The sequence below is a fragment of the Malaclemys terrapin genome, chromosome 5 (assembly GCF_027887155.1).
Source record: "Malaclemys terrapin pileata isolate rMalTer1 chromosome 5, rMalTer1.hap1, whole genome shotgun sequence".
NCBI lineage: Eukaryota > Metazoa > Chordata > Testudines > Emydidae > Malaclemys > Malaclemys terrapin.
The window spans coordinates 136,869,865-136,896,176 of NC_071509.1; the positions used below are offsets into that span (position 1 = coordinate 136,869,865).

At 43.6% G+C, this 26,312-nt stretch overlaps 1 protein-coding gene across 10 annotated transcripts in view; it reads left to right on the top strand.

The window, feature by feature from the left end:
• EPHA5 (EPH receptor A5) overlaps window positions 1–26,312 on the top strand; it is a 399,378-nt gene that overhangs the window by 286,698 nt on the left and 86,368 nt on the right. For all 10 annotated transcript variants that reach the window (XR_008445069.1, XM_054029616.1, XM_054029620.1 and 7 more), the window contains 5 exons: window positions 1,336–1,521; window positions 10,036–10,097; window positions 12,255–12,464; window positions 14,756–14,905; window positions 24,847–25,040. Coding sequence is in view for 9 of the 10 variants with exons in the window: in XM_054029616.1 (XP_053885591.1) it covers window positions 1,336–1,521; window positions 10,036–10,097; window positions 12,255–12,464; window positions 14,756–14,905; window positions 24,847–25,040 (802 nt within the window). In the remaining variant the exon portion in view is untranslated. The remainder of the gene's footprint in view (window positions 1–1,335; window positions 1,522–10,035; window positions 10,098–12,254; window positions 12,465–14,755; window positions 14,906–24,846; window positions 25,041–26,312) is intronic.

The following is a 26,312-nucleotide window of genomic DNA, read 5'->3' on the forward strand; positions in this document are numbered from 1 at the left end:
TTCCAATGTTGTTTGCTGCATTGCTGTAGGCATATTGATCCCAGGATATGAGAGAGGCAAGATAGGTGAGGTGTTTGTTTTTTTTCTATCATTTTTTATGTGAGTTCATCTGAGAGCATAGTGATTGAAAAGACAAAGACGCCCTGTCACCCCTGGGCAAACACTTTTCACAAAGCTCCATATCTTATATTTCAGTATACATCTTCAAAGGAAACCTGCACAATACCTCAAAAAGACAGGCCTGGGAACTTAATTTCATAACTCTGCTAGACACCAAAGACCACGGACTTAACGGGGACACTCGTTTTATGTCTCATGACAACAATTTGTAACACACCAGACTGCCCGCTACCCTTAACTGCCCACTTCAAACCATTTATGTATAACAATCTAACCCTCAATTGTCCACTTCCTTTCAGGTGACCACCTACAACATGTTACCCTTATGCTTAACAATCTATTCCAAGTTGTATTTAGCTCAGACATTCTGATTTCCTTCCCAAGACCTGAAGATCTCAGTGTAGCACTAAAGCTGTACTTTCCACCAACAGAAGTTGGTCCGTTAAAAGATATTACCTGACCGCAACTGCCTTGTCTCACACCTTACAGTGAAGACTAAAGGAGCTCTGTCTATTTAACTTACCAGAGACAGGGTTCAGAGGTGACTTGATCATGGTCTATAATTACCTACACAGGAAGATCATAGATCATAGACTCATAGGACTGGAAGGGACTTTGAGCGGTCATTTAGTCCAGTCCCCTGCATTTCTGGCAGGACTAAGTATTATCTAGACCATCCCTGACAGGTGTTTGTCTAACCTGCTCTTAAAAATTTTCAATGATGGAGATTCCACAACCGCCCTAGGCAATTTATTCCAGTGATGTCTGATACTAGAGAGTTCTTTAATCTAACAGACAAAGGCATAACCTGATCCGATGGCTGGAAGTTGATGTTAGGAAAATTCAATTTGGAAATAAGGCAGCTTTTTAAGTGTGAGGGTCATTAACCACTGGAACAACTTACCTAGGAATGTGGTAGATTCTCCATCACTTGGAGTCTGTGAAACTAGGCTAGGTGTCTTTCTAAAAGATATACTTATGTTCAGCCACAAGATTCTGGCCTCTAGAACAATCTTGAGGGCATGAAATTCTATGGCTTGTGTTACTCAGGCGGTCAGACTAGATAATTGTAGTTGTCCCTTCTTGTGTTACTATCATGTATGTATGTCATCCTTGTTTATCATTAACCATCATTTATTGTTATTAATGTACTGAAATGTCCATAAATGTGCAAGGTACTTTTCAGACACTAATTATTTACTTTGTTCTCTTCAGGTGAATTTGGGGAAGTTTGTAGTGGGCGTCTGAAACTGCCTGGAAAACGCGAGTTTCCAGTGGCCATAAAAACCCTCAAAGTGGGCTACACTGAAAAGCAAAGACGAGATTTCCTGGGGGAAGCAAGCATCATGGGACAGTTTGACCATCCCAATATCATTCACTTGGAAGGTGTTGTCACAAAAAGTACGTACCCGCTGCTGTAGACTTCTGCTCATTGATGAAGCAAATGGGTTGATATTAGTTATAACCCTGGGAGTCAGGAGAACTTGTTGAACTTTAAAATAAAGGTTGCTAAACTTGTCATCTCTCACAAAACAGCCAGGAAGGAATATTGTAGTTACTAAAACTACAAACTAAAAAATGCACAATGTGCCCCATTGTGTTAGGTACTGTACACACACAATGAGAGGTATTCCCAATCCTGAAGAGTTTACAAGCTATTTAGACAAGACAAAGCATAAGGAGGTGAAGTGACTTGCCCAAGGTCATCCAGCCAGTTAGTGACCAGAGCTGGGAAAAGAACACAGGTCTTCTAAGTTGTAGTGTTTCAGGAAAGTTGTCATGATTGGATTAGCTGGGTTACCCAGAACACTATGGGATGGTGCCATGCTCCACCTTTCCCTTCCTTCCTCCCACTCTGTTGTGATGCAGTTAAATAATGCAGCAAGTTCCCAGCCTGCAGTGCTGTGAGTAGACTTATTTTTGTTGCACTGAGTGGCCCTTTTACTGGGGATAAAAGATGCCAGTAGGAGCTCTGGTAGCAGGGGAGTGGGGCAGAAGCACATCTGAACTGGGTAGGACTCTGAATAACCTTAACTAATGGCATGTCTACATTATAATCAGAACCGTACCACTGGAGCTGCTTTAGTTGGGAATTGGTCCTGCTTTGAGCAGGGGGTAGGACTAGATGACCTCCTGAGGTCCCTTCCAACCCTGATATTCTATGATTCTATGAGCACAGACTGGTCACTCGAATACATAGCCAGGATCCCAAGTGGGCTTATACAATCTGTGCTACGACCTGGCTTCACTGCTGTTGTTACTCAAGCTACCGCCATCAAAGCTAGCTCAGGTGTGTCTACACATGCTGCAGTCACACCTCTGATTGCAATGTAGATATACTGTAACACAAGCTCCCTCTAGAACTGCTAGCAGTGCCAGGAGTAATAGAAATCCACCTTACTGGGAGCAGGAGTGTGTGGGGTTCCTGGGGAAAGGTTAACTGTCAAATCATTGACTATAATCCCAGTACCGATGCCTCTGGAGTCTAACTGGTCGGGTAGCAAAATAACCTTAAATAATTTCTTCAGACCAGTTTTGTTCCAGACTCCAGATTTTAAGATGGACTGAATGGATGGGATCTCTGAGCTTGAACAACCAGCCCATATGGGAGCTGTAGAGACACACAAAAGGGTTGTGCTTGTTTGTCTTTTGCAAATATCAGGAAGATGTTACGTTTTTATTGGCTTTTCACTCCAAAACAGCTTGGTTTGCTTCAGACAAATTGTTTCTGGTCTGAAAAGAAGCATGGACATTTTCAAGTCCAAACGAAGTTTTGGAACAAAACTGAGATTATAGGGTTAAAGATCCCCCAGGTGGTGCAAACCAGCTTTATCTGGCGCTTTGCAGATTTACAATAGTGGGGGGGGGGGGTGTGTCAGGCATCCAGTTTTAATCATTTGCAGGATTTTTTGGCTGTTTCCAGCAAAAATTGAACTTCATTAAAGGAAGCTATTTGTAGCCTTTTTGTTTGTTGCAAAGGGCTTTCACAATATTAACCTATTTAGTTTTAACTCAGCCTTGCAGAAAAAAAAAAATTCTTCAGCTGAGAAATGCCCACTTTAGTCTACCCAACTTAATGAGGGTTAACTTCAAAGGTTGGTTGGAAGCATTTAAATACCAACATTATCGGTATTGTGGCAAAAATCGTATGATATCCCACAGTCACCAGAGAGAGCTTCGCAAATGTTATGGTTCTTTTTTTAAAGCAATGAGGTATTTTAATTGGGATTTGCAAAACAAAATGCCGTAAAAAGTTCTAGCCACTCACTTTATCTTTGCTTATCTACATTAGCTGCAGTATTTTGAGAAGTGATGTTTGTTTGCAGTCGACTCTTTTTATTGCGTTTGTACTAGATTTAATTTCTTAAAAGATTTAGGGGAAAAAATAAAATAATGAAAAATACCCTATGGCTTTGGGGGTACACACAGCCTGCACTTGTATGTGCAAATCAGGTAGTTTGGGGTCTAACCTAACCCTCCCAATTTACTCATTCCATTTCTGAGTTTTGCCTATAGAAAAATTTAGATAGGAAAAATAATAGGCACCATTTTTTACTCTTCTTTATATTAATATTTACAAAGTATATAACTAGTACAATGAAAGGTAACTTTTAAATATATCACTTAAGAGCTAAAATCCAATGAACAATTCTATCTAACTAACCATGGAATACATGGTTGTGAGACATAGTGTAGAGGTTTTATTGGTATGAACCTGGGATGAGAAGCCTTGTGCCTTAGGTACCATGAGTTCAACAGAGCAAGAGAACATCAAACACTCTCAGCGTTAACCTTACATAGCCTTTCTAGGCATAAAACCAACATGATGAGAATACCTAACTCTTATGTAGCACTTTCGTCAGTACAAAGGAGGTCAGTATCATTATTACAAATGGGGAAACTGAGGCAGAGAGCCGTTAAAGTGGCTAGCCCAAAGTCACTGACCAAGTTGGGAACAGAACCACAGTCTCAGGCCAATGCATGATCTGCCAGGTCATATGATCTCTATGACCCTTCTATGGTTCTTGGTGGAAAAATCTTTTGTCTAGCCCTACAGGGATGTGTAATATTGGACTTTAATCATAGAATCATAGAATATCAGGGGTGGAAGGAACCTCAGGAGGTCATCTAGTCCAATCCGCTGCTCAAAGCAGGACCAATCCACAACTAAATCAAACTGTGACATTTTTTGGCCTGATCCAGGCCTGAGTCTTGTGCATCCTGGGCCTTGGATAGGTGTTACTTGTGGGTCAGAATTCCACATTTAGAGAAGGAGGGTTGGTTTTTCTTAGCGCAATGCTGTTTGAGGGTCTGACCCAAAGTCATTGAAATCTGCACAAATCTTTCCATTGACTTCAAATCCTTGAAGCTGCTCAGGGGATTGGATGTGAGATTAAATCTCAGGGAGAGGGATTGGGGGACAGGTAATGCAGCCATAGGCAAGTTATCGTGTGTTCACCAATCTCCTGACTGCAGATCTATCGGCCTCCATCTATATGATACGTATATCAGTTACATCATATATTATAATTCATATGAGAGTAAGAAAATCACCACTAAATAAGCGGAAAATACTATCCCTGCCCGCTCCACCTCTGAACTTCTTTAACTTTGTCTTGTTTGTTTCTGACACTGACACATACCATACAACCAATGGCATCCCTTCGTATGCCATATAGCCTAGAAAAGAAGTTGTCTGAACTAACACAGAAATGGGTTTAAAAATTGCTTTAGAAAAGTTAGCTGATCTTGGTCAACCCTGGGTCTGTTTCCATTGCTGTGTTCTGTCCCTTCAAGCTGGTCTGCATGGGTGGATAAGAGCTGTCACTGGTACTGCACTTCAACCACTGAGTCTCTTGGGCTTCTGGTCCATTGTGAACTGCCTCCACTTGTATTAAGGTCTTAGCTAGGTCCTTTCTGGATATGCCTTTTCCTTGCCACTATTCCTGCAACTGTTCAGGAGAGAGTGGAATATTTTACAGGCATAGTTTTTAATTCAGTGCCCTTGGCTCACATGTAATCAAGCTTCAAACTAAAAGAACCAGAGTTACATTACATTAAGAGTCTGTTTCTTTAAGAAGAGGGAGGATCCTGAAAGAAAAAGTTCTGAATAATCTAATGAAATTCTGGATCACCTGTTGCTTTCTACATTCCAAGTCCCCTGTCCCTTGGTAACGTCATACTCACTCTTGGTGTAAGCCCGTTTGTTGACTTCAGTTGAAATTTTATATATAAAGTCTGTTCAGTTCCCAAACCCCAAAATTTTCAAGAGCTGGAGGGAAAATAATTAATTTAAATTCAAAATCAAAATGTAATCTAAATTTAAGTAATGTAAGACCATGTTTACCTCCTCTTTCAATGGTCCATCCAAAACTGTAGCCATTGACCCCTTTCTTGATCTTTATCAGGCTAGAATTCCATTTTGAAAGAAAACCAAATCTTTCAATATAAACAACAAACCCCAACAAAGTCCTGGATTGTTTACATAATTAGCACACAGTCATCTGAAAAATAGAGTGAATGCTGGATAATAAATATGGGGAGGTTTTTTAGATCTGCCTAAGGGATTTAGGAGCCCAAGCCCTATTTGGAGTCAATGAGAGACCCTGAATCCTGTAAGTGCCTAGCTAAATCAACGGAGTGACATTTTACCCTGTGCAAATGCGAGGGAGGCAGGAGGTATGGTTAGGTGTTAGCCTGGGACTGGGCGACCTGCATTCCATTCTGTGTTCTATCAAGGCTTTCTGTGTGCCCTTGCATAAGTCACATCGTTTCTCAGCGCCTCACTTTCTCATCAGTAAAAATTCTCTGAAGGGTTCAATTCCCTACTTTGCCACAGGCTTCTCACTTAGTCTCTCGGTGCCACAAAGAGACAAGTCCACTTCACAAAGCTGATCAGGGCCTGAGCTACATTCGTGCCCCTTCTCACTGATCTACCAGTGTATGCTTGACAATTTGTGTAAATGACTAGGGTGGCCAGATGTCCCGATTGTATAGGGACAGTCCCGATTTTTGGGTCTTTTTCTTATCTAGGCTCCTATGACTTCCCACCCCCCTGTCCCTGTGCCGGCACTTGTTGAATCTCACTCTGTTTGTCATTTTAGTTTCATGTTGGCTGGTATGATGCTAATTTATTCTACAATTACTCTCAATTTGCAGCACACTGATAATGAAACATAAGTGGTAGGAAATCTTCTAATTGAGACTGAAGTTGGGAGCCTGAAGTAGTACTCCTCAGTGTGGTGTCAGATTGAGTTGCTATCCTTCCTCTAACACTGCCTGTTAGTGTCAGAGATAAGGGACCCAACTTTACAGTCCTTTGCAATCTGTCCTTAAACGGGGCACACCATAAATGCAGTGATGTCTGCAGAGATTTTATGACTGAAGAGCCTGTCTTTTACCTTCAATTACTCATTTATGATGCACAGAGACATCTTGCTATAATACATGCACCGCAGGGGCTTTGGGGAGTTTCATGGGCTCTTTTTATTTAAAAGACTGACTTTTTTTCACATTAAAAACCAACAACCTTTCAAAGAATAGCAGAATGGGAATATACCAGGCCCTGAGCAAGCCTTAACTTGTCTGGAAGAAAGAAACCCCAGCCCTGGTCCTGCAAGGTGCTGAGTACTTCGTCTATAGGATGCTGTGCTCTGCCAGCTCTTCCCTGGAAAAAGCACTCTACACTCTTCTGGGCAAAAAGAGCTGCCCCGCTCCTACAGAAGAAGTAGGAGAGCAGAACAGAAATCCAGTTATGTTTGTACAGCTGTTTCTAGCAGATGCTGCTATGTCACCAGTGGTACTGATTTAAAGGCGAACAGGCTCAGATCTACATAGGGACTTAGGCATTGTAGAGCTTCCCTCATAACCCTTAGCCCAGTGGTTAGGGTACACGCCTGGGATGTAGGGGGCCCATATCAGTTCCACACTCTGCCTGATGAGGAGAAGGGATTTGCATAGACATCTCCCCTCTCTGAGGTGAGTGCTCTGACTATGGGGTATTCTGATATGGGACTCCCTCAGTCTCTCTTGTTCAAGCCATCCCACTTTAATTAAATATTAATTGGGCCAGAGGACAATTGAGGATCGCTCTATAGACCAGTGGTTAGAGCACTCACTGAGAGGTAATCATTTAACATTCACTTCAGGGGTGGCCGACCTGCCAGGTCAGAGGTTCTCCCAGAAAACAGTCTTAGGGCTTTATAGCGAACTTTGACTCAGGGAAGCCGAACGGGGCCAGTGAATAGGGAGGCCACAGAGCTCTGTTCCAAGTTCAATCACAGACTTGCTTTGTGATGTTGGGCAAGTCACTTCACCGATCGATACCTCAGATTCCCCCTCTTGCACACGGAGATTACAATACACACCCTCCTTCCTGAAGCACCTAAGATCGACAGAGGACAAACACCAAATGTCGTTACAATGGCGAGAGCGATACCACTGTTGAGGGAGCGGCAGTGGCAAGGGGTTGATGGCTCAAGTACTAAAGAGCTGGGTTCTGTTCCTAGTTTTGCCACTGATCATCCAGTGACCACACCTCTGTTTCCTCTCCTGCCCTTATTTGTTTAGATTGTAAGATCTTTTGTGGCAGAGACTATGTTTGTACAGGGTCCTGATCTCACGTAGAGCCCTGAGCTGCCACGGTAATATGAATAATAATACAGCTGCCAAATCTTTAACTCATACAAGGGGGTAACTCCAATGCTCATTAAGAAATTAAAGAAATGCAAACCCACAATGCTCCAGGGTCATATCTGCACAGCACTCAGTGTTTTGATTGATGAATACACAATTATGTTTATTTACATAGATTATTAAACCATAAATTAGTCAAATTTATTAGTCAATTAACATGACAGGAATGTACAAAGATTAAGATCAACTTAAACAGCAAAATAGGAAATTATTTTAAGAGCAGTTACCTTTATAATCATGTTATGACATGCAGCCGCTTTAGCTGATCATTTCTACGCGAGTCATTGTAATGCAGTTTAGAAATAATTGATGGTTTCTCTTTTGTCTGTGCTTCATGCTAGTTAATGGAAATTGATTTAAATAAAAAATAATTTACATGTTCTTTATAAGATTTCATTGAATTTACAAGGCCTGGAGCAAGCCACACTAATTATTGCTATCTCGTTGTGGCAAGCTAGCGAGAAATTAGATATAAAAACTGAGCAAAAACTATATATAATTACCATTAAAATGACTCGGGCATGAAAATTCATCAAATGGAGTTGGAAAAACATTCTTATTCCTACCAACTGTTGGAGGCTGCAGTCTTTTTGGAACTTTTGTTTGGATCACCTTTTTTCTTACTCCCTGAATTAGGCCATATTTTCAGTACACATATCTGGAGAAAATCCTTCCTTTTTCTGTTACCATATTCAGTAGAGAGTATACTTAATATCCACAGCCAAATTCTGGCTCTAATTGCAACCACAGTAGGGTTCCTGGGTGTAATTGGATGCACTTCTTTTTAAACATAGAAACTGGTGTACTGAGTCATCTTGTCCATCCTATAGTCCAGTGTTTCCCAAACTTGGGATGCCGCTTGTTCAGGGAAAGCCCCTGGCGGGCCGGGCCGGTTTGTTTACCTGTCGCGTCCGCAGGTCCGGCTGATTGCGGCTCCCACTGGCCACGGTTCGCTGCTCCAGGCCAATGGGGGCTGCTGGAAGCAGCGCAGGACTGAGGGACTGTCTTTAACAGTGGGCAGCACCTGGTATTTCAGAGGAAGGTGTAAAAAAACCAAACAAGCAAACAAAAAACCCTTAGTAGGCAGTTATGATGATCTGCCTTCACTAGTTAGAGATTGGTTTAAACTCTAAAGCGTAGGGTATTCACTTCCAAAGTAATTTTTTAAATGTAGTTCCTATTTTAACTCTGGATATTGTTGTTATCCATAGACGTGTCTAATCCTTCTTTGAATCCCACTAAGTTCCTGGCATCAACATCCTGTGGCAATGAGTTCCATAGGCTAAAAAAATAAAAAAAAATAAAAAAAAGGGCAACGGGCATTCTAGATACGCATCAATCATGTTTTTCCCACTGATTATTGCCTTCACCTGGAGCACTGTTCCACCTGGGCAAAAGAGCTGCAGCATAGCACTGAGCTCTCTGAACCCGCAACACTCATGATGAAGCACAAATCATCGGGCCACATTTGTCCCCCCAGCATCACTGAAATGATACCTGGAATGAATATCGCCCATTTGTACAAGAGGTCATGTCATTTAGACCTCATGTAGTACATTTTTGCATCCGTGTGTGTGATGACATTCCTTCACACAGCTCTGGGTTGGAGCTTGGAGAGGGTTTGGGGGTTGTGATTGGAAGTTCTACTTCCTCCCTTTTGTGCCGGTTTTGGTAGGTCTTTGCAGAGGTTCTTCAGTACCTCATACAGTTCAACATCCGGAAGAGTGGCCACTCTACTTCCTTCTCCTCCTCCATTAACTTAGCTCCCCACAGTGGTTGGGAAGTTTCATCTGGTGCAATGGAACCTGGGTTCCTTCGGACACAGCACGTTTCACAGACTTTCAGCTCACTCAAGGAGAAAAGATGAAGCTGAGTTGGTTGTTAAGGCCCTGGGCTGGACTCATGATCTGGTTCAATTTCTGGCCCTTCTCCTGAATCCCTGTGTGACCTTATCACCTAACCTCTCTGTGACTCAGTTCCCCATCTCTAATGTGAGGATAACAATATTTCCTTTATCCCACCCATTGCAAGCCTTGTCTATTTAGACTGGAAGCTCTTTGGGGCAGGGATTGTCTCTCGCTGTGTTACTGTACACGTTTGTGATTGACAGATGGGTTCAACATGGCTGTGTGTGCACATTAAGAATCAGAGTGGACAAACTCTGGGGGTTTTCTTTTAGATGAATTGCAGCTAATAAACTTGTGATCTTCCTTTTTTTAGGTAAGCCAGTAATGATAGTGACAGAGTACATGGAGAATGGCTCTCTCGACACCTTTTTAAAGGTAAGATTCAAAATGCTCAGATGGTTTTTCTTGGCGGACAGTGGGGTCTCCTGTAAAGGTCATTCCCCCTGAGAAATACTGTGAAGTGCTGGTGAAGTTACAGCTCCCCAAGTCCTAGCTCCATCTACCACAATACAAATAAATAAAATAACAACAAATAAATAGAATAACAACAAAATACAAAGTATTCTTTTTCTTTCTCTGAGGAGCTCTGCATCGAAAAGCACTGGTTTTCATACCTCCCTTTACACAGCTGCATTTTGGCACCAACCCTCCAAATGACCCTGTGGAGTAAAGTTTTACATGTGTTTTGATGGCACTTTGTCAGTAGTGAGGATTAGATCATGTGGGCAAGACACATGGGGGGGAAAGGGGGTTTGCATGTAACCTATGTTGTTTACAACCTTGACTCGGAGGGATTGTCACCCATGGGGTTTTTACATATGTAACCCTTCTGCCAGGTGGAGCCGGCAGCAACCAGGGCCGGTTCAATATCTAGGGGTTCCTTACAACACAGCACCGGCTCGAGCCAATACTCCCCCACTCACAAGAACAGAGTCTGAGTGTAGAAAAGAAACTTTTAATGAAAGGAGAGAAGTCACCCGATATTAATTAGGGAAAATGACACAAGCAGGATTCATAACCATAAAACTGTGAGCAGGACACCCACCCCAGAGTTCATGGGGCAGTGCCTTCCACCTCATGTTCTTGAGTTCTACAACCAAAGGTCCCTTTCCCCATGCCCGCCTCTGCTTCCTCACCATACCCCACTCACAGTGGTTGTCCTTGGTCAATGAGGACCCAGTGTTCAGAGGCGCATCTGTGTGAGTTCACCTCCCACCCGGGGAAGAAGGCACCTTCCTTGCTCCACCATCTGAGCACTTGTTCTGGCTGGTTGCCCTGCCAGCCGCTCAGGCCACCCTGCAAGCTGCTTGTTCCATTGGCCGCCCTGCCAGCTCTACTGGCCACCTCACCAGCCTACTGGCTCTACTGGCCACCTCACCAGCCTACTGGCTCTACTGGCTACCTCACCAGCCACCTGCTCGCCGCTCTCACAAGCCGCTCCTGCCGGCCGCCCGTCAGTCAGTCAACTTCTGTTGCCACCTGCGTCTCCACTGTGACCTCTGCAGCTCAGTCTCTTAGGGCACGTCTTTACTAGCAACGTTAAAATGCTGGTCATGGCAGTGCTTTAACGTGCCTTGTGTAGTCACGGCACCAGTGGTGGGAGAGAGCTCTCGCAGCGTATATAAAAACACCACCTCCACGAGGGGCATAGCTGAAACTTGCAGTGCTCAGGGGTGTGTTTTTTCACCCCACTGAGTGAGAAAGTTGCAGCACTGTAAAGTGCAGTGTAGACAAGTCCTTAGTGATTTTTAGCTCTTAGCAGGCTGGGCAGACATACAGTCCCACCACAACTGATTTCAGCTCGGATTGAGCATTTAAAGTAACAAAGAGGCTCCTAATGAAGTCTATTTAGCCTTTTCTTTGAACAGTGGAGAGGAACAGGTTTAACCAGACTGGGGACCCTTGGGGAGAGTCCTCACCCCTCTTACTTTCACAAGGGTCTGGCATTTGAGCCCCTGGCTTACTGGGGTCCTTTCAACTGAGGGTGACCGCCTCATTTGGGACAGGTTAAGCACAGTTCTCCTCCCCTTTATTCATACCATAATGACAGCACCATTGATAACAGCATTTCATTATCCCTGCATTCAGTACTAAAGTGATTTGTAACCCAACACCAGCCAAAGTTGATTACTTTGAGCAACACCGCTCTAGCTGCTGGATATCTAAGCAGAATAGGTGCATGTAAATACAGTTTGTTCCTGAAGTCTCTCCCTCTCCTAGCTAGCTGTCAGGGGAGAATTCATTCTGACCCTGCTTACATAGATATGTGTCTACACTATAAGTGTTACATTAGGTAATTCCCTAATCATGAGTTAAGAACTCTGTTGTCTCAGCTTAGTCTTAAGAGATCACTATTCCAAACGATGACACCTTCAGGAGCCTCTGGGCCAGAACATCATGGTCATTAATTATGAATTCATCTATTTGACTTTGCATGAGACTTGCCCCTCACTCTGTTATTTGTGCATGTGTGTCACTCAGGGTGTGAAGAACACTGCACACTGTGATTGAAATCCCCCCTTATCTTTGCAGAAGAACGATGGGCAGTTCACTGTCATTCAGCTGGTTGGGATGCTGAGAGGCATTGCGTCAGGCATGAAGTACCTGTCAGACATGGGTTACGTACATAGAGACCTCGCTGCCAGAAACATCCTCATCAACAGCAATTTAGTGTGCAAAGTGTCTGACTTCGGGCTGTCCAGAGTCCTAGAAGATGACCCTGAAGCAGCGTACACAACAAGGGTAGGTTCTGGGGATACTGGACCATTGAACTAAAGGAAATGAGGGAAACGGCCAAGTGGCATTTTCAAAAGTGCTCACGCTCGCAGTTGGTGCCGGATTTTGAAATGGGCTCAGTGTCCATCAGGCGTCATTTCACTTAGGTGCCTACATTGGCCATGATCTCTTTTGAAATCTGGCTGTATATGTAGGGGCCTAAACAGGAACTGTTGGGTGCCGAGCTCTTTTGAAAATGGGGCTCTACGTTGTCATAAAAAACAAAGCTGCACACAGAAGAGGGCAGGTGTGGGGAGAGTTTATCTGATGGCTCAATCCTGGGCAGGCTTCAGTTGACTTACTCTATTTTGTAACAGAAAATGCACTCGGTAGCTGGAGTAGGTGTAACTTTGCATCGGTGTGAGAAATGAGGTAACGCAGCTGAGATTATTTTAAAAAATAGGAGTCTAACACTAGGCTCGTATATTTTGGCAACTAAGTAATTGCCTGATTCTCAAAAGCACCCAGCACCACGGTTGTTCCTGTTGTCTTCAGAGAGGACTGCTGGGTGGTCAACATCTGTGAAATATCAGGCTGCTTATTGAGATACCTAAATATGTACTTAGAAGTCTAAAGTTAAGCTCCTTTTTGGCACTTGCCTGTTGAATATAGTTGGAATATAGTATGACCTGGAAAGGGAAGTGATACAGAGCCAAAAGGGAGTGAAAAAGGGGTGTGAACTAAGCCCATCCACGTTACTCCTTTCTCCAGAGTGAAAATCCAAGTTGGGATTCTGTGGTTAAAACATGGGCAGGTCCTAGGCACAAGAGCAGGCGGCCAAGCCATGTGACTGATAAGCTACAAGTGCTGCCCATCCCATGTTTCGGGAGGTCCAGAGTAGACTTGCTCATTGAGACAGAACTTGTTAGAGGCAGGCAGCTCGAACCCAGGCAACAAAAATCAAGAACAGACCCTTGCAGACCTCCGAAAGAAATCCCACAGAGCTTCATGCAAACAGGTGTAATTTTTTTTTTACACATGTGATTAAAGCATCATATTGTATGTAACATAAATTCACCATCTGTGCTCAGAACCCTCCAGTAACTCAGAGCCACCACCTTATCTGGAGATTTCACCCTGGAAAAATGTAGGCAACTGGCGTCTACCTGTACATTAGAGGCTCAGAACCTAGTTAGGCACATAAGGGTTTCTTGGAGCCAGATCTTCATCTGGGATAAACAGTTATGATATGCTGAATGGTACTAGCTAAGAATCTTGCCCCCACTGGCTTAAGGTTTGAACTAATAATGCTTCACTGAAGAAAAATTGCAAGAATAAGGTTTTCTAAAAATATACCCCAAATTTTACTGTTTTTGCAGAGGTAAAAATTGTCTGAAGAGGTTCCCTGAATATCCCCCAGCCTTGCGGGTAGCTCATTCCTGGGAGCAAGGGCCTTCAAAGGGGGACCTATTTTGATATAATTCAAGGAAAACAATTCTTTAAACCCTGACTAAAATCCTCTTTTTAATCCTGAATATCTTAGAGATGATTTATATTATCATTAAAGTGTTATTATAATTTGCATAAAGTTAAACATTGAAAAATTAGAAAGCAGGGAGAAATCCCTAAATCTGAAATCCCTAGATATATGCAGGGAGACATTAGTTATGCAAGAAATATTACAAAAAATCAATAATAATCAAAGAGAAAAGGAATCATTGATGTTTTTGTCACTCATCTGGTCTCCCCATCTCTTAGGTAGGCTTCTATCTTGCAATCAAGTTTGCACTGGCTGACTTTGCATCCATGTGGAACCTTGTTGATTTCAGTGGCCCACCTACCTGGTTCCAACTGCAGGATTGGGGTCAAAGATCTGTAAAATAAAATCCAGCCTCCTGCCCTGTAATTTGAATGAGGTTCACATTACCCCAGAGTCACCTAGAGCTTTTAAGGTGTTTGTTCCTTCCCCATTTGCTGTCAGAAACTCTTGAAAGTTCACTGTATCGATTGCTGGAGCACTTGGCTTTTCCCCCTACCAACCAGCGCAACATAACGGAGATGTGAATCCTAAACGTGTTTCAGCATTCAAATGGAATTTAAACAACAACCCTTCAGGTCAGCCAATTAGTAGTCAGCTGCAACTGCTTATGGGCTGAGATAATATGGAGAAAGGCCCCATGCTGTCAAGCAGATTTACTTTAAAATTCTACATCTCTTTCCAGCATCATTCAGGAACTGGAAAAAATCTCCCTCGATGCAGTAAGAAATGTTGCTTTTCTCTCCCCCCCCACTCCACCTTCTGTTTTTTTTCACACAAGGGAGGGAAGATCCCAATCAGATGGACAGCCCCAGAAGCCATCGCCTTCCGCAAATTCACCTCGGCCAGCGACGTCTGGAGCTATGGGATAGTGATGTGGGAAGTAGTGTCTTATGGAGAGAGGCCCTACTGGGAGATGACCAATCAAGATGTAAGTACTTGCCAAAGCCACTCTTTGCTATCAGAGACAGAACTGGCCGAGTGTTTTCAGTCTGAAAGTGACAGCTGCTTTTAAAAGGCCCAGTGAAATGATTTTGCTTTCCCCTGAAATTTCTTTTATTGAATGTCCTTTTATGCAGCAGCTCAAAACAAGCTTTGCACAAAGAGAAGTAAGTCTGCATGGAGTAAAGACTGTCTCCCTTGGCAGACTGCTGTAGTTCCACTGATGTGGTTATTATCAGAGTCCATCAGTATTATGTTTAAAGATGAAGGTCTGCCAAAGGATGCCTGTTGATAAATGACATAATTTCAGCTACATTTACAAACTTGTCCAGTCAACTATAGCAAAAGCCCTTTGGTCTCCATTTTTATTTCATTTAAAATTTAGTGGGAATGTATCCGTGTTTATTATGAAAATTAAAAAATAAGTAAAAATCAGTACGAAAAATTAACTTCACAGTTTTCTGGCTAAATATTGAGGTTAATATTGGGGGACAGGAGGAGAGGAAAAAAGCAACAAATAGATAAAAGTAAGAGTATTTCAAATAAAAGCAATGTAAGCTGTGGTTTATTTCATGAACTGTATATGAATAGTACATATACGTGGGTATGCATATGTATTTTCTACTACCTTGCCTTACTTTAGCAGCCAGCTCACGTTTACACTTAGACTAATTTATTAGTAACATAAACACATCCACCTAATGTCATGGATTGGATTTTCTTAACATAATCCATATTTCCATATACTGGAATGGTCCGAAATTTGGGTGAAAATCAGTAAAAACTTGCTATTTTTTGTAAAACCTGGGGAATTTTCAGGAAAAATCAGCAAAAACTGAAAACAAAGTTACCTAAGTATAGCTTAATTTTCGAGATCCGTCTGTATTAGTGAGTGCTTGCTTCCTTGAGAGAAAGGGAGGTGATGCGGTGTAATGGATAGGACTCTTAACCTAGATCCTCTTCCTGCTCTGCCATTAACCATGAGCATGACACTTCATCGCTCTTTCCCCTCTGACCCTTTGTCTTGTCTGCTTTGAAGAGCTTGAAGTCTAAGGCCTGGGCTACACTGCGGGGTGGGGGGAAGTTCGAGCTAAGATACGCAACTTCAGCTACGTTATTCGCGTAGCTAAAGTCAAAGTATCTTAGTTAGACTTACCTGGCCATCCTCACGGCGACGAGTCGACCGCCATGGCTCCCCAATCGACTCCGCTTACTCCTCCTGCTAAGGTGGAGTACGGGCGTCGATCCAGGGATCAATTTATCGCGTCTAGATGAGACACGATAAATCGATCCATGATACATTGAACACTACCCGCCGATCCTGCGGGTAGTATAGATGTACCCTAAATAAGGATGGTCTCTCATCGTACATAGACAATGCCTAGCACAATGGAGCCATACACTCTAGGGGTATATGTGCCTACATGCTCAGGGTTTAGCTGATCGCCATATTTCGGGCCGGGAAGGAATTTTCCTCCAGGGCAGATTGGCAGAGGCCCTGGGAGGTTTTCACCTTCCTCTGCAGCATGGGGCACAGGTCACTTGCTGGAGGATTCTCTGCACCTTGAAGTCTTTAATCCACGATTTGAGGACTTCAATAGCTCAGACATAGGTCGGGGTTTGTTACAGGAGTGGCTGGGTGAGATTCTATGGCCTGCGTTGTGCAGGAGATCAGACTAGAAGATCATGATGGTCCCTTCTGACCTTAAAGTCTATGATTCTATGAGTCTACTTAGATTGTAAGGTCTTTGGAGCAGGCCCTGTCTTTGTGTTCTGTTTGTACAGCACCTAGCACAGAAGGGTCCTGGACCATGGCTGGGTTCCTAGGCACTAGGGTAATACAAATAAATAATAATAATGGAACAGAGACTTGGGCCCGTGAGGTGCTGAGCGCCTGCTGAGAATGCCCAGTGTCCTGCAAGGTTGTGCTTTAATTCAATGTACCATCAGATTGGCACATCTTAGTCACTGCAGAACATATGCCAGCTGTAGCACCATCATTTTATCCCTGTGGTGAGAGAGAGGAGTAACACTAAAGCAAACCAAACGTTTCGGTTAAATGCCGCAAACTCAAGTCCTGTCGTTTTCAGGGAGTTCAAAGAAAAGTCCGGGGATATCAATCCAAGGGACCAGTCCAACTGCTGTTTAAGTCAAGGAAACTTGAATGAATGGGAGTTGCATCAGGCCGAGATGGTTATCTTGTTTCACTTTTACTGCAGTAGCTTGCCGGTATAATAGAGCTATTTTTTTATTCTAAAGTAACTCAAACCACTCTGCAAACTTGGGGCCAGAGTCAGGGCCCCTGCCTCCGTCAGGGTGAAACCACCCATGTGCAGAGAGCCAGAACAAGGCCTGCCTGTCACATCAGTCCCACTGTGAGCGGGTGTATGTATCTCTCTGGCAGCTGGAAGCATGTGTGCTTTAGTGTCATTAAGAACAGCAGACTTCCACAGGCCGGTCAAAACACAAGGTGCTACCAGGGACTAAGAAGTCTTAAGCAAAATTTGTCCTTTCACCCCATTGCTGCTGGGGTTCAAGCCAGCCCCTCCACCCCTGGAGTGAAGAGTTTTCCCTCCCCACCTTCGGGTGGCACAGCTGAGGCGTTGAGGGACCCCATCCCTCCCTGTATCCCAGGTTCCAGCTCCAGCCTCTACACAGAGGAGCAGCTGTCCACTCCAGAGCTACTTACCACCCTGGCTTTCCCACAGAACCTTTTCCCTCGTTCCCTTTCCGCTGGGATCCCAGCAACAGGACTTCTCTTGTCCTGGTTGCCTTCACACTCAGCAGCCCACAGACAACAGCAGCAGCTGCTCCGCTCAGCACACAGAGGGCTGTATGTAGCCTGCTGCTCCCAGAAGCCCTTGCTTGCTCCCCGCCGGATGCCTTAACTCGGGCAGGTGCTCTCCCTCAGGACTACAAAGCACCCTGAATGCCTGGTCTTAAAGGAGCTCATACCTCACCACAGCAATTCAGACCAGGTTATACCCTGAAGGGGCCTGTATACCCTGGATTTTGATTGTGCACTGCCTCCGTTCAGGCATCTGACTGGGAGTGAGCAAGGGCTTCTGGGAGAAGCATGACAATCTCTGTGCTCTGTGGGGAGCAGCTGTACGGGAATGAATTCAGTGTGCAGGTCAGACAGTGGGTGAGGCCCTCAGGTAATGCAAAGCAGCATAGCTTTATTGACTTCCCTGGTGCTATGCAGATATAACACCCAGGAATAGATCCAGCCCACAGTGAATGGAGGGGGCGGGGTAGTATTCAGTGAAGATTAAAAAATAATATAATGAAGTATAGTATGGTACAATTAATCAATGTGATGGATAGATAGAATATCAATTTAATTTTCATCAGGGAAATAAATGATTTTATATCGTGAAGTGACAGCAGCAATTTTGTGTTGTTTAAAAAGAAGTTGGTGCCTCCTGCCTCACCCTCCGCACCCACTCCAGCCTGCACGTTGAACCAAGCAGGGGTTCTGCATAAGTAAAAGCAAGCGGTCAAGTGATTAATGACTGTAGGGTAATGCATAGACACTACGGGGCCTTTCATGACATTTGCATGCTTCACTTACCCTGACGTTCTCAAAAGTGCTCAGAACCCCCAAGCGGAGACAGATTTTCAAAAGCGCTCAGCTTCCGTTTAGGTATGTATCTAAAGGAGGGGACAGGTTTTAAGACAGTTCAGCACTCGTCATTATCCTCAAAGGGAGCTGCTTTGGAAAAGTTGGCCCCGTTACTTAGGTGCCTAACTGAGAGCTGAGCTTTTGTGAAAATCTGGCCCTACATGACTCTCACTATAGGCATGATTGAGTAGTGACTGGTCACTAGAATACCAGACCAGTTCTCATAATTCTGCTGGTGAGCTGCTTTCTGATTGTCTCATGAGTTAGATGTTTGGCTTTTTTCTGACATATGATTTTCAGTCAATAGCAAATTCCCATTTCCTTGCATAGAGAGCGGAATGAATAAGATCCAAACCATATTAATTTTAAGGGGACTGTATTACTTTTAAGGCCAGCACTGTAAGAAATGCCGGGTACCATCCTACCTCCAAGCCAGGATAATCACTGTAGGGGAGAGAGAAGCCTGGGAAACATAATTCACAGAGTTCCCTTTGAATTCTGCCCTGGTCTGAATCCCATAGCCCAGGAAGAAGCTGCACTCCATTCATCCACAGATCCTCCAAGATACACATGGGTCCCAGGGGCTGCAGGAGGTATTCATTCCAATTCCCCTTGCCTACTCTGCTTCCTGGTTCCTACATATCCCTGGACAGTACCGAATGCAGGAGCTAGGCTTCAAAGGCAGTTCTAAAGGGGGCTTCACAATGTGGAAGAAAAATACAGGTCCTCTGGCTCCAGGAACTTCATGAGACAGGTTGGGAAGACTCTAGCAGAGACCAGCAGGCATTTGATCACTGCCCCTTTCTACCTGCTCCACCTCTGCAGAGAGACTTCTGGGATGAAGGGAGCATGTCACATGGGCAAAACTCCCCTTGTCCATGGCGGCAACCTCTTCCCAACACACAGAGGGGAACAGGAGACCCAATGTTTAAAAGAAAATGGTCTTGTCCTTTTGGCGTTAGCAATTACCTTGACCGTAAAAGTTCCTTTGGAGACTTCCTGCTTCTCCCTTATTTTATCTAGCAACTCTTTCGCCATAAGCGGCTGTGTGATCACCTGCCGCACGGAACAATCCTATCTGTCCTTCCTGCTCAGCGGTAACATCCAAGCAAAGAAGGAACCTCACAGTATCTTACCGTCACACATAGCAAAGAGGGCAGAGAAAGCATTCAGCCAGGCAGACAGTTGTGCTGTTTTGCTGACTCAAAGCAACCGTGTCCCTAAGTCTCTCCATCTCAATTGCTACCTTACTTAAAGGAAGTTTACGATGAAGAACATAAGAATGGCCATACTGGGTCAGACCAAAGGTCCATCTAGCCCAGCATCCTGTCTTCCAACAGTAGCCAATGCCAGGTGCCCCAGAGGGAATGAACAGAACAGGTAACCATCAAGTGATCCATCCCCTGTCGCCCATTCCCAGCCTCTGGCAAACAGAGGCTAGGGACACCATTCCTGCCCATCCTAGATAACAGCCATTGATGGACCAATCCTCCATCAACTTACCTAGTTCTTTTTTGAACCCTGTTATAGTGTTGGCCTTCACACCTCTGGCAAGGAGTTCCACAGGTTGACTGTGCTTTATGTGAAAAAATACTTCCTTTTGTTTGTTTTAAACCTGCTGCCTTTTAATTTCATTTGGTGACCCCTAGTTCTTGTGTTATGAGAAGGAGTAAATAACACTCCTTATTTACTTTCTCCACACCAGTCATGCCTCTATCATATCCCCTCTTAGTCGTCTCTTAAGACACTACATACACCTACCAGGGGATTATCCCAATCTAATACACAAACTTTCTGCCATGCCCAATGCAGAGAATGCAGAAATTTGGTCCCGAGTTTGTCTCTTCTGCCATTGCAGTCTCTAACTGGCTGTAATACAAATGCACTGGGATGCCACAGATGTTAGGTAAATGCCAAGCTATGAACTAGGATTCAATCTGGAGTCAGCAAGATAACACTCCACCACCAGAGGAATCACTCTTGTGGATAGTGAACATTTCAGACATGGACATTTTCTAGAACCCTTTATTAAAAAAAAAAAAAAAAGGAGAAAATTAATTTAGTTGCATCCTGCTGGACATTGAATGAATTTCACAAACGCATCTTGGAAAAGAGGTGCATGAGTCTGGCTCTTCAAAACGTGCAGATTAGAGAATTAATAAGAGATTTAGCTCTTGAAATTAGCATTGGTTCCTGTCCAAGCTTTGCTTGGATTACCTCTGCGCCTATATTGCATATACTTGGCAACTGAATGGATCATAGTAAACAAACAAATTTAACTCAAGGGTGTTTCCCACTGTGGTATGTGACTGTTCCCAGAGTGTTTTCTGCCTCCTCTCTTCCATATACTCAACTCCCACCCCTGTTGGCCAAAGAATCAGAGGTTGCTGACGTTGATGGTAGATGTTATGTGGTAAACCATGGTGCTCTGATTGCATGGATTTCAACTCGTGAAAGAGTTCCCATCATTCTTACTCCGTGTGGGACTTATAATTACAGCCAGTTAAAACACATTGTTTGAAAATATAGTCAGAGGTTAGCAAAATTGTTCTCCTAATTGTAATTCAGTTTGTTTTTTTCCTTGTTAACAGCAGTATATGGAGAATCAATGTGGGCAGTCACTGTTATTCAGAAGGCTACAAATCAAGTGTTTAAATCAAAATTGGATGTCTTTCTAAAAAGCATGCTCTAGGCCAACCACAAGATGTGAACTTGATGCAGAAATTGTTGGGTGGAAATCTCTGGCCTGTGTTATGCAGGTTGTCAGACTAAATGATTGTGGTTGCTCCTGGCTTTAAAATTAGTGAAACCATTGGGTTAGATATATTACCTGTGTTAGCACAAGCCATCCCAGTTCATTCTCCACCAGGCAGCCCTGAGCCAACTGGCATTGCTCTGTAAATGGACTGCAGTGATTACAGGGTGGCTTAGGGCCCTCAAGTCTTCTCCCAGCCCAAATGTTTGGCCCATCAAATCTTCTAAGGGTGCATGTGTTAGTGAACAAAATTGTGTGGTGCCCCCATATAGCGGTTGCTTCCAGAGCCTTGATAGCTGCTGCTTCTTTCCCATACTGGAGGCCTGAGAACATCTGCACGTGAAAAAAAGATGCCGCAGCATCGTGGCATCTTACAGTGTTTTGAGACCATTTACATTGTATTGCCAGAATGGACAACATCCTTTAAACTGAGTTTGCTTTATTGACGTTAGTGCCAGGAATATAAAATGTACCTAGCCTCACTCCAGATGTGGTTCCGATCTATTCTGTACTGGTTCCAGCTTGTCTGCTACACATCTTGTTACCATATTCTTTTTGGTGTATCTTGGAGGAGGATCCCTCTGTGTTATAAATACACATGCAGCTACAGTGCTTAAGAACTACATGATCCTTTGACCATGCCACATGGGATGATTTTATTCGATGCTTGCAAATTTGGTCTGAAGGAGAGACTAGAAACATGATGCAAAAAGCAGAGAATCTGGATAACAGAAGTAGGTCAGGCCTACTTATTGTGCTGTGAACAAAACTATTATCATAGAACAAGACCACTCGCTAATTCTGGCCTAAATGGGATAGAAGAACCACGGGCCTGCTCCAATGGCCATTGAAGTCAATGGGAGTCTTTCTATTGACATCAGAGGGCTTTGGATGGGGCTTCATTTTGGCTCAAAAGGTCTACTTGATGTAGACACTGAGGCTGGATTTTCAGAAGTGCTCAGTACCCAACAGCACCCAATGAAAATACAATGCACCATGTACTTTTGTTCACTAGGACATGTCCTTAGAAGACTTGATAGCACCAAATTTCGGGCTGGTAGAAGCTTTGATGGCCTCATTCCCCTCCTGGGTCAGTGCTACCAATGAAAGGAGCTATTGCTCCAGGATTCCAACTAGGGCTGGCTGCAATACAAAAATTCCAGTTCCTGAAAAAATTGAGGTTTCAGCATTTGTTTCTGTTCTGATGTGAACCAAATCCAAGACATTTCAATTTTTTTCATGAAATAAGAAAAGAGAGAGCCCCAGAATCCCAGTGGTTAGACCAGCTGGAGTGTGGGAGAGCCATGTTCAAAGTCCTGGTCTGGATTAGTGAGAGCACGGTCCTGTAGCTGGATCTCAAACCAGGGCCGGTGCAAGGAAGTTTCACAACCTAGGCAAAACTTCCACCTTGCGCCCGCCCCCAGCCCTGTGGCAGCTCCCCGCCCCCCCTCCCACTCTGAGGCACCCCTCCCCCCACCCCCTGCAGCAGCTCCCCACCCCCGTCAGCCCGGGGAGCCGTGTGGCAGCTCCCCACCCCAGCTCACCTCTGCTCCGCCTCCTCCCTGAGCACGCCGCCCCGCTCTAATTCTCCTCCCCTCCCAGGCTTGCGGCGCCAAACAGCTGATTGGCACCGCAAGCCTGGGAGATGGGAGAAGTGGAGTGGCCGCTGCGCTGGGAGAGGGAGTCTGAGCCGCACGTGTCAGCGCACCGCTGGCAGCCCAGCCCAGGAACGCTGTAAAAAAAAAAAAAATTGGGGGCATCGCTTTTTGGCGCTCCCAAATCTTGGCGCCCTAGGCAACCACCTAGTTTGCTTTAGTGGTAGCACCGGCCCTGTCTCTAACATCCAAGCAGAGTTCCCTAACCACCAGGCTGTTGGCTATTCTGAAAGTCTTTCCCCTTCTTTCTCTGATTTTACCATTAATTCCATGCTGGATATGAGAAACCTTCCTGACAAAACTCATGTTGAAATCGATACCTTTCTGCAAAAGGTTTTGGTCTCGACAGCATTTTCCCATGAAAAATCATTTAGTTGAAAAGTTCCCAACCAGCTCTAGACAGGATTCCCCGGTGGAGGGTGATGTGAGATGACTTTTATCAGCAAACTCAGGTATTATAGCTGGCCTGCATTTTGTAACCTTCTTAATAAAAATGATTGCCTGTAGTGGGTCTGCCTTACTGCCTTTACCACAGATGAACGCAATCTGGATTAAGATTACAAGAACAATTTTGCTAACTACTGACTGTATTTGAAAACAATGGTGTTAGATGGGTGTAATTATAAGTCATGCAGGGCGTTAAAACGACAGAGACTCTTTTGCAAGGTATTCTTTGAAATCCACGCAAGCAGAGCACCATGGTTTATCACATAACATTCACCATCAATGGCAGCAACCTCCGACCTCATTGAGTCAACAGGACTATGAGCACAGAGTATGCAGGAAGGGATGTTAAGACTATCTTGGAATAGTCACATACCATATGTGCCTAAATAAAAGATGAACTCTTCTGAAAATCCAGTGATTGATTTAGATACCTAATTAGGAGCTGCTGGGTCTGACCTCTTTTAAAAATCTACCTTATAAATTTCAATTAATAAATGCACCAAAATGGTGAACGTAAATTGTTTTGTAAGCAGAATGGATTTGATTATTTTCTGTCTTCAATTTAAAACAACAAAAAAGGTCTGTTTTGCAGTCAGTGTGTGTTCTTCTCATGTCTTTTCATACTAAAGGAAACAAGAAAGCACACGTTTGTAACTGTTCTTTTAGACACAGAGCCATGGTATGAAAATACCATATTTTTCTACATTTGCATTTAAAATCAATGGATTTTAATCCTACTCTGCTTTTATTGGCCAGGTACCATCATGCAGGCATTCTCATTTCCTGGTAGAAATTTGTACACAATAACAAATGACTAGACCCCAACATTCTTGAATGATGTATGAGATGGCCACGCCGCCTCAGCCTTGACTCTATCCATCATTTAGCATTCAAAGTCTGGTTTGAAATAAAGGTGGACTTTTATTGTTGCAAAACAAATGTGTGGTCCAGCGCATGCCTTTAAATTAAAAAATAGATATTTCCTTTTCCGAGAAATTGCTAAAAAGAGCATATGCTGCTGTTCTCAGAATTCAAGAACAGATACACATGATGGATTACAGATTCTCAACTGGTGTAAACTGGGGTAGGTCCATTGACTTCGACAAAGTTATTGCCTGCCTTCACTGGAATTCTGGCAACGTACACGAGCTGAATCTCAGGCCTGTAGATTGAAACGGAGCGGAGGATTTGGCCCATTGACTTCAGTGATTCTGTGGCAATTTACATGAGGCTCTTCATCAAATTTCTTTCAGTTAATGGAAATTAATTTTTCACCCCCTCCTTTCCTGATTATTAAAGATCCCGGGGACAGGGACATGTTTGACAGAGATCTGTGTTGTGTTTTGGTAAGAAACAATGGATGAATTGATGGGCATGAAGCGTTTTAGTTAAAACAATTTGCATTTGGCACAAGAAAACAACCCACCCTCTTGTTTGGTCTCCCCTAGGTGATAAAAGCTGTGGAGGAGGGCTACCGTTTGCCAAGTCCCATGGACTGCCCGGCTGCTCTTTACCAGCTAATGCTCGACTGCTGGCAGAAAGATCGGAACAGCAGGCCCAAGTTTGACGAAATTGTCAGCATGTTGGACAAGCTCATCCGTAACCCGAGCAGCTTGAAGACACTGGTTAATGCGTCGAGCAGGTATAAATCCAGGCCAGTTCCGTTTCTCTATGCATGATTCATGTCATAATACCCTGGCATTGAAATAGCTCTGACTCTCTGATCTGTGCAGACCCTGGAGGATGTACCACAAGCTTCATTGTGTCCAGAATAGATTTCCCAAATCATCTCTTTCTGTTTAAATGGGCAGATACATGAGCAGTTCAATCACGTTATAAATGCATCAATGCTGAAATTATCATGATCTGTCTTGGAGAAGCTTGAGTTGCAGCTATGTTTATAGCTACAGAATGGAGTTACTTGTGATTTGCACCCAGGGAAAGGGAGGGCAGGATTTGGCCTGTAAAGTATATAAGAAACATCACTCAAATTATCTCTCTGTTGACTTTATCCTGGTAATGATTAGGAAAGAAATCCTTTAGGGCAAATTCTGGGGACTAGTAAAACCAGATGCATTCCTACCCTGATATAATCTACCACAATCATTCGGAAGTCCATTAGTGTTTACCTCCACTTCTAACAGATTTTCAAACTTTAACAAATCCATGTGGTTTCCAAAAAAAAGTGCACAATTTTCTAAAATACATTAAGAGCCAGCATGCAATATTAGTATGAAACATGATAAATGCAAGCCTACAATTAAGGTCGACGTGGTAGGAAATAGAAGTATAAATATTTTGGTAAATTCCTGCCGGCCAGTCATCTCAGATAACAATTTTACCACCATGGCAGAAGCCTGGGAAGAATAACTTTTTATTATGGGTGCATAGCATTTTTCCTCTGCAGCCTTATATTACTTACTTCTTAATTATACTGCTACACTGATTTACACCAGCTGAAGTTTTGGCCCTGGCTTTATAAGAGTTGACTTTTCAGCATGAGGAGGATATGACACAAGTATTTATATTGACGAGACTAACTGTAGCAACAGTCTAGACATAAGCAACATGTTGGGAACGGTTCAGTTGGCACCATAGCCCAGATCCTAAAAGTTAGACACAGAACTCCGGGAGTTAGGTTTCTAAATACGTTTGAAGATATGGACCTATGCGGCAACATTTGTTTATTGGGGTACACGTCATTTTTAAATACAAAGTAGGCATGATTCTTCAGGCTTCTTTCCACGCATCATTAACTTTCCGAGGAAGCCATTGGAGAATGAATCTTATTAGCAATCAGTTGTAATGTCATTCCTAGCACATCTGCATAAAAAAGGTTGAGGGTAGCATAAAATGTGGAACTCTTCTCTTTCATTTTCAGTTTGGAATAATCATTTTGGGGCATGTTGTGTAG